Source organism: Oratosquilla oratoria, chromosome 3 (genome assembly GCF_046742065.1).
Source record: "Oratosquilla oratoria isolate Oo_2021 chromosome 3, ASM4674206v1, whole genome shotgun sequence".
Lineage (NCBI taxonomy): Eukaryota > Metazoa > Arthropoda > Malacostraca > Stomatopoda > Squillidae > Oratosquilla > Oratosquilla oratoria.
In genome coordinates this window covers 43785691-43798190 of record NC_134779.1, presented here as the reverse complement: position 1 = coordinate 43798190, position 12500 = coordinate 43785691, and the positions used below count along the sequence as shown (strand labels likewise).

The 12500-nt window shown below is 38.6% G+C and overlaps 2 protein-coding genes across 2 annotated transcripts; both read right to left on the bottom strand.

The window, feature by feature from the left end:
- Nucleotides 1-1874: 1874 nt before the first annotated feature.
- Nucleotides 1875-4073, bottom strand: LOC143017895 (serine/threonine-protein kinase Chk1-like). The gene is made up of 2 exons (XM_076172939.1): nucleotides 3256-4073; nucleotides 1875-2010 (listed from the first exon to the last, which is right to left on the bottom strand). Exons 1-2 carry the CDS (start codon nucleotides 4071-4073, stop codon nucleotides 1875-1877), a joined length of 954 nt encoding a protein of 317 aa, XP_076029054.1.
- A 4917-nt stretch (nucleotides 4074-8990) lies between these two features.
- LOC143017888 (serine/threonine-protein kinase Chk1-like) lies at nucleotides 8991-9950 on the bottom strand. The gene is made up of 2 exons (XM_076172926.1): nucleotides 9300-9950; nucleotides 8991-9161 (listed from the first exon to the last, which is right to left on the bottom strand). The coding sequence occupies exons 1-2, from the start codon at nucleotides 9948-9950 to the stop codon at nucleotides 8991-8993; spliced, it is 822 nt and encodes a 273-aa protein (XP_076029041.1).
- Between the last annotated feature and the right edge of the window lie 2550 nt (nucleotides 9951-12500).

The following is a 12500-nucleotide window of genomic DNA, read 5'->3' as shown; positions in this document are numbered from 1 at the left end:
CCCTCCTCTTTCCTCCTATCCTCTTCCTACCCTTCCCTCCATTCATCATTCTCTCCTATCCTCCGTCCTCCTTTCTCCTCCCTTCCCTTCAATCTAAATTTCTCCCTTACCCTCCTAGGACCATCCCTCCCTCGCCTCCCCATACCTCTCCTCCCCCCATACTTCTTCTCCCGTCTTCTCCCTCTTCCACCTTACTTATGTCTTGACAGATGCATTGACAGCGCCCTTCCTTTCAAGGACCGCCAGGTCCTCCTCAAAGAAAGACCAAGGATGAGTCAAGATTTTTCTTGACCTCCGCTGACTTGTGTGGTGGAGTTGGTGGTGCTTTGTGTATGTATACTATATATATATATATATATATATATATATATATATATATATATATATATATATAATATATATATAATATGAGAATGAAATGGAGGAAGTATACGAGGAATAGTAGTGGAATTTTAATGCTTGACGTTTCGACCCTTAGGGTCTTGATCACAAAGCTGATAACTTGGACACAACAGAGGCCTTATATACCTACAGTGGGTCACATCATGGGGCGACTGGGAAACCTTATTACCTGACTTTGACCTTCCGTGTGGTGTTTAATTTCATTGATGATTATGGAACTTGTGGCTTTTGCTAAACATACAAATCCTTCTCTATGATTGATGTTATTGTTAACATTTATGAAAGCTACTTCTATTGTCTTTCTCAATCTTTTGTTGGATCCTTTATTTAATACAATGGAATTATCCAAGTCTGGAAGGTGATTCTGTTTGTCAATATGAACTACTATTGAGTTGGACATTCTGTGTGTTCTTACATCATTCTTATGTTCACTGAGCCGTTTTTGAGTCCTCTACCTGTTTCTCCATAGTACGATGAGAGGCCGCTTTTACATCGTATTTTATAAACAATGCTACTTTCATTAATAGGGTTGGTGTAATGTGATAGGACCAAATGTCCTATTTTACTGCCTGACGCCCTAGCTACCCTTATGCCTGGTTTTAAGAGGATTGAGTCAAGGTGTGAACTTACATTGGAGTTTGGTGCAATCACATATCTGATATCTTTATTGCAGTAATCATCATTATTTTAATTTCTACTTATAATGTTTATTTCTCTTGCTTCCTTTTTAAGTTTAAATAGGAGACCTTTTGGTTACTTAAGTTTGATGAACGTATCTGTGACGTGTTTCAACTCATCTTCTAGATATTCTTCTCTACAAATGCGAAAAGCTCTGAGGAAGAAACCGATTACTGCACCTGTTTTAATTTTATCATTATGTCCTGAATAATAGTGAATGTAATCCTCTTTATTGGTAGGTTACCTGTATACTGAAAATCTCACACTTGTACCTATTCTGTGCACAACAGTATCTAAAAAAGGTAGTTTCCCTTTAACTTCTTTTTCTGTAGTAAACTGAATATTCTTATTCACATTATTCAACCTTTTTAGCTTGTCGTTGATGTCAGTTTTGTTTTTTGTTTTTTTGGGGGGGTACAATTACATCATCAACATACCTAAACCATTTACTACTCCGATCTATGACTCATATATTCCTCTGCTTCAAGCCCACCAGTACTGCAGAAAGTGGAGTACCCATGGCTAGGCCAGAATGTTGTCTGTATTCTTTATTATTAAATGTGAAAGCACCATAACCCACACATAGAGAAATTAATCTGAGGTAATCTGATTTAAGGACAGGTAAATCTTTATTATTTAAATAATTCATTACCCTTTCCACAGCCTTCAATGCATCACATATTGAAACACGGGTAAATAACGAAGTAATATCGTAGCTGGCTAACTTCTTACCACTGAAATCTATTCCTTGGAGCCTCTTGAGTAAGTCTGAAGAATTCCGTAAGTGAGCCTCGCTAATGGTTCCCAGTGTTTTGGATAGGGGCTAACTTAGCCAGATATTTGGCTAACTTGTGGAGTGCACTGTTGACTCCTGAAGTGATGGAGCGCATGGGAATTCCTGGTTTCTGAATCTTGGGCAGGCCGTGCATCCTTGGGTGGTTTGGGAGTCTCTTTAAGCAAGTATAGCAAATTCTTCCCCTTTTCAGATTTCTTTTATTTCATTTTTTTCTTGCAATAACTGTGAACTTGTCCCCTTCGCATTTTGCGTGGCCACACGGTTTCATCTCGTAACTTTCACCATCACTAAGTAGATCCAACATTTTATTGTCGTAGTTGTGTTGGTTCTTAAATTCTTGTATAGTTTTTGCACACAATGTTGCCTCATCCAATTTGTGTGTGTGCGTATTTACCTAGTTGTATTTTGCGGGAAGGGGAGCTATGCTCGTGGTATCCCGCCTTTTTTTTTTATCTCGCAGTGTCTAGTTTACTTTTAAACTCATGAATGGTTTTTGCGCATACTATTTCATTATCCAGTTTGTTCCAAGTGTTCTCTTCTGTAGCTATGTTTTTTTTCTTTCCATGTCCTCTTGTGTTTCTCTTGTCCCAGTATAGTAAGTCCTCTCTATCGAGTATCTCTGTGCCTTTCATGATTCTGTAGATGGTCAGTAGGTCACCTCTCTCTCTTCTTTGCTCCAGCGTCGGTAACTCCAGTTTAGCCAACCTCTCCTCATATGATAGGTTTGCAAGTGCAGGTGCCATTTTTGTTGCTGCTCTCTGGATTCTTTCTATTTTCTTTATATTCTTTTTAGTGTGTGTGTGTGTGTGTGTGTGTGTGTGTGTGTGTGTGTGTGTGTGTGTGTGTGTGTGTGTGTGTGTGTGTGTGTGTGTGTGCGCGCGCATGTACGTGTGTGTGTGCATGTGCGTGTGCGTGTGTGTGGGCGTGTGTGTATGTGTAAAGTTTTTAGACAAATTATATTGATGGAGCGCATAAACACGGATGAAAGACGAAATCCGCTCTTACATTTCGTTCGAGAAACGAACGTTAGTGATAAGAATTCCGTGCCTCCCCTCGGTGTAGTTACTCCTTTCACAAGGACATCCGTTTATATTCTAAATGTCGTCAGGCGATTTTATTCAGCCGAGGGAAGCCTCTTACACCCAGAGGCTGAGCTCAGCAGGTATTTCAGCATATTAACTGCTCATTTAGAGCGAGAAATGATATCGGGCGATATATGTGTGGAAGTGGGTTCGTCTCAATATTGGCGGTGCTTTCGCCATCCGGAGATTCTCTGCAGAGGATCAGTTGCCAGCAGGAGGTCCAGTAGAGTCCTCGAAGACGTGTCCAACTCTTTCCAAATTTCCATCTCCTCTATCTTCTTGTCTTTCTCCATCCACATTTTATAGTCCTTATCGTCACTATTCGCCTTTGACCAAGGCTTGCATGTAGTTAACATTGCGAACAAAACAATGCCACACGACCAGAGGTCGACTGGAGGGCCGAGATAGCTACTTCCTTCTTGGGATTGCAAGACTTCTGGTGCCATGTATGACTTGGGACCCACCTTCCCAGTTATCTTAATCTCCTCACCATCGATGATGAAGAAATCGGCGAGACCGAAGTCCGCGATCTTGAGGACCTTTTCCTTGGTCAGAAGAAGATTGTCCAGCTTCAGGTCTCGATGGACGATGCCTCTTGAGTGAATGTACTCAACACCGTCCATGAGTTGCTGGAAGTAGGATTTGACATCTTTCCTACTTAGGTCGTACAAGGTGCCCTGTATATCTCCTCTGGAACAATACTCCAGGTATAGGCAGAGCTTGTTTGCTTTCCATTCCCAACAGAAGAGTTTTAGTACGTTGGGGTGGCTCATCTGGATGTGTATGATTTCTTCAGATGAGAACCCGAACTCCGAAGGCTGGGAGACAACGACCTTTCTTGCAATTAGTGTCTTCGTTCCTTCTTTTCTTATCAATGTAACTTTTCCAAATCCTCCTTGTCCAAGGTCCTTCACCTTTTTCCAGCCCGAGGTGAATTTGTGTTCTCTTATTGTTCTTTGGTTTTCCTCGGAGACTCTCTTACAGTCGTCCAATGTAATGGGGACCGAAGTAAACCGGTGAGTTCTCTCGAAGTCTGTCCTTTCCGATGTCGAAGCTCTTCGAGAGTCGAAGGTCTTGAAGCAACGGCACAGTGCGAAGAAGAACTGGAAGATCATCTTGAAAAAAGGTTTCCCACAACTACTTGAATTCGGGACCGCAGACGCGATTCTTACAAAGAGTCACAAACGTTTCTCAGATTTCTGTACGCGTGTTTAGAATTTCGTGGAGGCAGTTAGAATTAGATTGTCTCTAGTTTTCTCTTCGCTCGTAATTCTACTTTCATCTTATTAATATTTTCATTTTCTAAATTACTTATCTATCTTATTACTTATTTCCCTTCTCGTTTATCTATATATTCGTTTTTACAATCAAGACATTGTATCGCTTCCGTACGTATCACGTAATCGAAATCAATTTCACACTTTTTCGGTCAGTTCTAAATTTCATGATTATGCTAACTATATTCAACTAACCAAACATATATTTTAGTCTATTGTTACATATACCATATGATAATGGTGATGATGATACAGATGATGATAATGATGGTTGTGATGAGGATGAAGAGGACGAGGAGGAGGGGGAGGAAGAGGAGATTGAGGAGGATAAGTGAAGTTACGACCTGTGATCGCTTAATTGACTACCTTTCCGAGGTGCTTCTACCAGAATGGCCCACTTCGTATGCCATTGCAGACAGCACGTATGCGGCATATTGTTCATATTTGCCAAGATGTGGTGGCGAGGTCTTCCATACCCATCCGTACATGACGGAAGGACAATCTCCTGCAATCAACACAGACATATATCTCGAGGTTTCAACTCTGTGCTGTTTAATTGTATCAGAACAGCAGTCAAACGCGATTGTGCGAGTGTGTGATCATAACACACATTCAGAGGTATGTGCACACTATGCAGTTGCAGAGAGATGTTATCGTAGCTACGATATAGTACTTGTGCTTATGGTATGCATCAGCAAATGGTATGTTTTATCTCCATCTATGTGTGAACACACAAACTATAAAAACTGCCTTGTTGAAATAAAGCCAACTTTCTAATGGTTTATGCAAAATTAATAATGAAATGTGACGATGTTTGTTGCAACATAGACGTAAGTGCGCGCAAATACCAAGTTACGTCAGCACAAACTTTGATATTCAAAGTTAAGATTCAGTCTTTAGAGACTCCTTGTATAATATGGCCCGGTCAACAAAATATACTTGCGTTCAACAAATTCAACATAAGTATAATGTAGAGAACATAAAGCACATAGCTCGTACAGCTTATCAATACGACTTGTAACACTACGGGTAACCGTAGATATAACTACCTTAGTTACCATAGTACAACTTCTCACGTTAATAGATTGACGAAAAACAGCTACACATATGCGGTTACAAAGGATTACAAAGGAGGTGCATCCCAACAGGAGACCTTTTGGTTCATAACTAGGTCGGATGCGGAAAAATATAATTATAAATGAATAAATAGATGAATATTATAATATAAACAGTAATAAATAAAGCAAATAAATGCATAGGTATAGTTGAATAATAAACAGGTAAATAGTAAATAATAATAGATTGACAGATAATAAATGAAAATAAAATAATAATAAATAAATGATATAAAATAAATGACAGGCATTATAGCATCTTGCTTAGGTGTTTATCTAAACGAATCTTAAAGTTTCGAACTGAACTACATTGCACTGCCTCTGCAGGAAGTTTATTCCATTCATTAACTACACGGTTGGCGAAATTGTTTCTACCCACTTCCAAATTAAATCTATTTCCTGATAGTTGAGATCAATATTTCTTGTCGGATTCTCGTTCAGTGTGAAATCTTGGTCACTTTTGATGTTGTCAATTCCCTTTAGAACCTTAAAGACCGTATCAAGTCACCTCTGAGTCTACGCTTTTTTAAGGAAAACAGATTCAAATGTTTTAGTCGATTCTCGTATGATTTATTTTTGACCTTTGGAATCAGTTTTGCTGCTCGCTTTTGTACTTTTTCCAATCTGTCAATGTCTTTAATGATAATCGGTGACCATACGGAAACAGCATGTTCCAAATGTGGACGAACTAACGATTTATATAGTTTGTTAATGAGAGAAGGACTTTTGAAGTCAAAAGATCGCGCAATCAGTCTTAGAATCTTATTTGCTTCCTCAGAGGTTGAAATACACTGCTTAGATGATTTGAGATCGTTATTGATAATTACAGAGATCCTTTTCACTATCCGCTTTTGTTAACGAATTTCCAAATAACTTGTAGTTATACTTACTGTCAATGTCTTTAATGAGAATCGGTGACCATACGGAAACAGCATATTCCAAATGTGGACGAACTAACGATTTATATAGCTTGTTAATGAGAGAAGGACTTTTGAAGTCAAAAGATCGCGCAATCAGTCCTAGAATCTTATTTGCTTCCTCAGGGTTTGAAATACACTGCTTAGATGATTTGAGATCGTTACTGATAATTACACCGAGATCCTTTTCACTATCCGCTTTTGTTAACGAATTTCCAAATAACTTGTAGTCGTACTTACTGTTATTTTTACCCATGTGTATAAACTTGCTTTTATTGTTGTTAAAGTTCATTTTCCATTTTTCAGACCATTGTTGTAGTTTATCTAAATATTCTTGATTATATAATTGGTTTAAGTAATCATTTGCCATTCCGTACAGTTTTGTATCATCAGCAGATTTTGATAAAAAAGATTTTAGTACGTGGTCTATATCATATATACTATGAACAGAAGTGGTCCAAGAACAGAACCTTGGTGAACTCCACTCGTAACATTTTTCCATCTAGAAGTTTTGCCATTTAGAACAACTCATTTTTCGATCGTTGAACCGATTACTAGTCCAACTTAATAGGCTACCACTTATTACATGTGAAGCTAAATTAGTAAGTAGTCTTTCGTGGGGGATGGTATTAAAAGCTTTTGCAAAGTCTAAATATATTACATTGATATTTTTTCTTTTATCATAATTCGAGATGACTGTTCTGTAGAATTTTAGTAAGGTAATCAGGCAAGAACGCTTCATTCTGAATCCATTGTGGCTATCATTTATCAAACAGTTACTCTCTAAATGATGTTAGATAGCATCTCTGACGATAGTTTCCATATTTTTTTCACGAATGAAGTCAATCTTTTAGGTCTGTAGTTATTTATTTTCTTTTGGTGACCTTTTTTGAATAAGGGAGTAACGTTATCTAGCGTCCATTGTCTTGGGACATCTCCGGATATGATGGATTTCTTGAAAATAATTTCTAATGGAACAACAATCTCATTTTTCATATACATGAAATCTTTCATATATATGACATGTGATATATATCTGTACACCTACATGACAGAACAGTATAAACAGGTCTTAAATGTTTAGATGATGATGATGCTGATAAAAAAAACATAGTAATAATGTTGGCAATGAGTATGATGAAAGTCGTTATACAAATGATAAAAAATATTAATTTGCCACCCGCTCTCGCTAATAGTACCGCGCAAACAGAAACCTTAAACCACCTTGTATGTCTAATTGCGGTTTTTTCTACTTTTTTCTTCTTCATCTTACAAGTGAATACAGATGCTTCTTATTGGGAGTCTGGAAAATTCAGAATTTTCCAATATTCACAACAAAGTTTAGAAATCTAATTAAAGACATGAAGAACGCCTTCTGGTAGTCAAATACATATCTGTAAGGAGCTCTTTTTCCAATATTGGAAATTTCATAATGTTGGAGACTCTTGAGAGAGAACTCCATCAGTGCATTTCCTTTCAGTGGATAAAAAAATATGCAAAAATATTCGAATGAAAAAGTATTCCTCTATAGAACAAAAATTCAGTTCAGCCCTCACAATAAATTGTTCATGTCGCATACTGTAACAACAGATACACCTAATCATTTCGAAAGGAAAAGAAAATTTCCAGCAACCAAAGGTTACCATTCCCTCTTCCTCCATAATTCTTCCTTTTTCCTTTTCTAGTGTCTGTGTGTCTTTCTGTGTGTCTCTGTGTGTGTCTGTCTGTGTGTCTGTCTGTGTGTCTCTATGTGTGTCTCTGTGTCTGTGTGTGTCTGTGTGTGTATGTTTGTCTGTGTGTGTCTGTGTGTGTGTGTCTGCCTGTGTGTGTCTGTCTGTGTGTGTCTGTCTGTGTGTGGCTGTGTGTGTCTGTCTGTTTGTGTCTCTGTGTCTCTGTCTGTCTGTCTGTCTGTCTGTCTCACACACTCACTCACACATACACTCACACACACACACACACACTCACTCACACACACACACACACTCACACACACTCACACACACACACACACACACACACACACACACACACACACACACACACACACACACACACACACACACACACACACAAATCCATGAATTGTGAGCCATCCAGCCACAACATACCCCTGTCATTGACTTTCACGCATTTGTCACCAGTCCCGCAATGTACCCAATGTACTCCACTGTTTACAACCACGCACGCCACCAACACAACATATACTCCATAAAGGATTTGTGGGAAAACCCCTTTCAAGCCGTGGCGTTCCTCAGGGACACGGGAATGCCCGGCCAGACAGTCTAGGGAACATCAACAACAACAACCTCAACCATCTCATCCATTTCAATATGTTTCAGCAAGGTCAACTTTTTAACGCACATGATTGCAGACATCAAAGCTACAAATCTTAGGTTACACACACACAAACACACACATGATCATATATATATAGATATATATACACGTATTGATTTTTATTTTTTTCAGACAAAACACTTTGATGATGAAAGACATAAACACGGACGAAAGACAAAATCTAAATAGCTGTTACCTTTCGTTCGAGAAGAAACTTTAATAATTAGGGCAGCCGTTTATATTCTAAATGTCGTCAGGCGATTTTATTCAGCCGAGGGAAGCCTCTTACACCCAGAGGCTTAGCTCAGAAGGCGTTTGATCATATTTATTGCTCACTTAGAGTGAGAAAGGATATTGGGTGATATGTGTCCGGAAGTGGGTTCGTCTCAATGTTGGCGGTGTCTTCGCCATCCGGAGATTCTCTGTACAGGATCAGTTGCTAGTAGAAGATCCAGTAGAGTCCTTGAAGACGTGTCCAATTCTTTCCAAATTTCCATCTCTTCCATCTTATTATCTTTCTCCATCCACATCTTATAATCCTGATCCTCAATATTCGCCTTTGACCAAGGTTTGCTTGTGGTCAACATTGCGAATAAAACAATGCCACACGACCAGAGGTCGACTGGAGGGCCAAGATAGCTACTCCCCTCTTGGCATTACAAGACTTCTGGTGCCATGTATGACTTGATACCTACCTTCCCGGTTAACCGGATCTCTTCACCATCGACAATGAAGAAATCGGCGAGACCGAAGTCCGCGATCTTCAGAATCTTTTCCTTGGTCAGAAGAAGATTGTCCAGTTTCAGGTCTCGGTGGAGGATGCCTCTTGAGTGGATGTACTCAACACCGTCCATGAGTTGCTTGAAGTAGGATCTGATCTCTTTCTTACTTAGGTCGTACAAGTTGCTTTGTATATCTCCTCTAGAACAACATTCCAAGTATAAGCAGAGCTTGTTGGCTTTCCATTCGCAGCAGAAGAGTTTTAGTACGTTCGGGTGGCTCATCTGGATATGTCTGACTTCTTCAGATGAGAACCCGAACTCCGAAGGCTGGGAGACAACGACCTTTTTTGCAACAAACTTCCTCGTTCCTTCTTTTCTTATCAATGTAATTTTTCCAAACCCACCTTGCCCAAGACCCTTCACCTTTTTCCAGCCAGAGGTGAATTTGTGTTCTCTTATTGTTCTTTGGTTTTCCTCGGAGACTCTCTTACAGTCGTCCAATGTAATGGGGACCGAAGTCAAGCGTTGAGTTCTCTCGAAGTCTGTCCTTTCCGAAGTCGAAGCTCTTCGAGAGTCGAAGTTCTGTAAGCAACGGCACAATGCGAAGAAGAGCTGGAAGATCATCTTGAAAAAAGGTGTCCGACAATTCGGGACCGCAGACGCGACTCTTACAAAGAGTCACAAACGTTTCTCAGATTTCTGTATGTGTGTTTAGAATTTCGTGGAAGTAGTTACATAAGATACCCTCTCTAGTTTTCTCTCCGCTCGTAATTCTACTTTCATTTCATTTATATTTTTTATTTTCTAATTTTTTTGTTTATCTTATTATTTATTTATGTACATACTTATCTATATATTTGTCTATTTATTTCTACAATCGAGACATTACATCGCTTTCGTACGAATCACGTAATCGAAATTAATCTTATAATCTTTCGTTCAGCTCGAAATTTTAATATTATGCTCACTATATTGAAGTAACTAAGCATATCTTTTATTTGTTACAAATACCATATGATGGTGAGGAGGAGGAGGAGGAGGAGGAGGAGGAGGAGGATATAGATTAGTAAGATATACATGAGTGGTGTCACGTACATTTTTACTAATGTCAGAATTGTACCAATATTTTTTTGTTTAACATTGCAGAATTTTGTCAATCCTGAAGATGTCTCTTTGAAGACGGAAGATTGATTATTTGATAAATAGACTATGGAATTCTTGGTCGTACTCACCTCCCAGCAGGAAAATCCTGATCATAAAAAAATTGAAAATATTAAGAAGTTGAATCGTTGTCAATATGCTGTCTTATTCAATTCTACTTGCATTAAAAAAAATCTGCTTCCTATCTTTACGGTATATATATGTATATATATATATATATTTAATATATATTTATAGTCGCACATATATATACACAGGCACACACACACACACACACACACACACACACACACACACACACACACACACACACACACACATATATATATATATATATATATATATATATATATATGCAGAAAGATCACTAAAAACAACACGTGATCCACAAATTTTGCTGGTAACCACTAAGAAATTCGGAAGAAAACAGTAATTCCCAAGCACTTTCGTGTAATTCACGAAGATGTGAATTACACGAAAGCGCTTGGGAATTATTGTTTTCCTCCGATTTTCTTAGTGGGTACCAGAAAATATATATATATATATATACATATATATATATACAGTATATATATATACATACATATATATATATATACATATACTGTATATATATATACATATATATATATATACATATATATATATATATATATATATATATATATATATATATAAAATATGCACACACCCATGGGTACTAATGATTAGGCCAAGTGACTCGTGAGGTCTTAGGGAGGTTAAAAGAGAGCTGACCATATATCTTCTTCTCAATTGGATGAAAAGATGGACTTTAGTCAAAAATGGCTAACTTCGAGCCATAACGCGTCAGCGGCTGAATGACGAAGAAGTTAGACGGAGATTTATGTCTGTGAGGGAGAGCCTGATTAGCGCCTGGGCTGAGATTAACCCCAGCCGCTCTGAGAAGCATTTTCTTCTCTCTGCCGTCAGGCGATTGTATTCGTTTATTCACCAATCTCTCAGTGATGAAAAGGTTATAGACTGTTTCAACCCAGTCCTTCCCTACCGGGTGGTATTTTACCCTTTATCATGGCTGCCGTCAGGTGATTTGATTCATTGCTGTGACTCATTCTCGGTAGAGTAGGTTTTGGCAAGAGGCGATTCTTCGACAGGTTGAGGTGTGTGACTGATTCATTGTATCATAAAACAAGGAGGACCCCAAAATTTTAGGGGCCCCGAGGAGCGATAGAGAACGATGTGAGCTGAATGGGAAGGGTTAAGGGAGGGAGGAGGAGGGTAGGTAGTTAAGATAACTAGGTAGTTAAGCCGCGAGAGGTGGGGAAACGTGTAAAGAAGCTGGGATAGAATTAATGCATTGGGAATGAGGCGATAGGTAGCGTCGTTATCCCCTCCCCCGATTCCGTGCCCAGTGGTACTTAACCCTTTTGTTATGAGTGCCGTCAGGTGATTTTATTCACATCAATTGCTCCTTTTTTCAACCACATTATTGCAGTAGGAAATAGTTTGTTGTTGGACAGAATAGAACATATAAAGTGTGACACAACCTCAATTAAAAGGTTTTTCAAAGTAACCCTAACCTTTTTACTACGATGATAATCCACTCAACTGGACAAAATAGTCCTGTTTTAGCAAGAACAAAATGTATAAATGGTATAAGGTTTGTCTAATGATAATGATGATAATGGAAATTATGACGTTGATAACAATAATGTAAATAACAGTGATGATGGTACTGATACTTATGATAGTAGCAATATCAATCAGTAATATTAGCTTCAGTGGTGATAATGATGGTAATGGCAAACGGTGATGATAGTCACGAGAGTAATGATTACAATGATGATACTAATAGAGATAATAGTGATGTTGTTGATCCTGACGTTTCTGATGATGATGATCCCCTAGACCTCTCCGGGAAGAAACGTTGGAATGGTTTCTCGTCTGTATTACTGCGGGTTTGTTTCGATGTCGCTGGCCAAGAAGAGCAGGGGAACAGTGGCCGGTTGTCAGCCAGTAAGTAAAATAGAAAAA

Bases quoted from the DNA above. Each gene is read 5' to 3' on its own strand.
- LOC143017888 (XM_076172926.1), bottom strand. From the start codon at position 9,950: ATGATCTTCCAGCTCTTCTTCGCATTGTGCCGTTGCTTACAGAACTTC. The intron at 9,162-9,299 runs GTAGGTATCAAG...CCTTGGTCAAAG, and splicing joins AGATCCGGTTAACCGGGAAG to GCGAATATTGAGGATCAGGA.
- LOC143017895 (XM_076172939.1), bottom strand. From the start codon at position 4,073: ATGATCTTCCAGTTCTTCTTCGCACTGTGCCGTTGCTTCAAGACCTTC. The intron at 2,011-3,255 runs GTGGATGGAGAA...AAACCACCCAAG, and splicing joins GACGATAAGGACTATAAAAT to GATGCACGGCCTGCCCAAGA.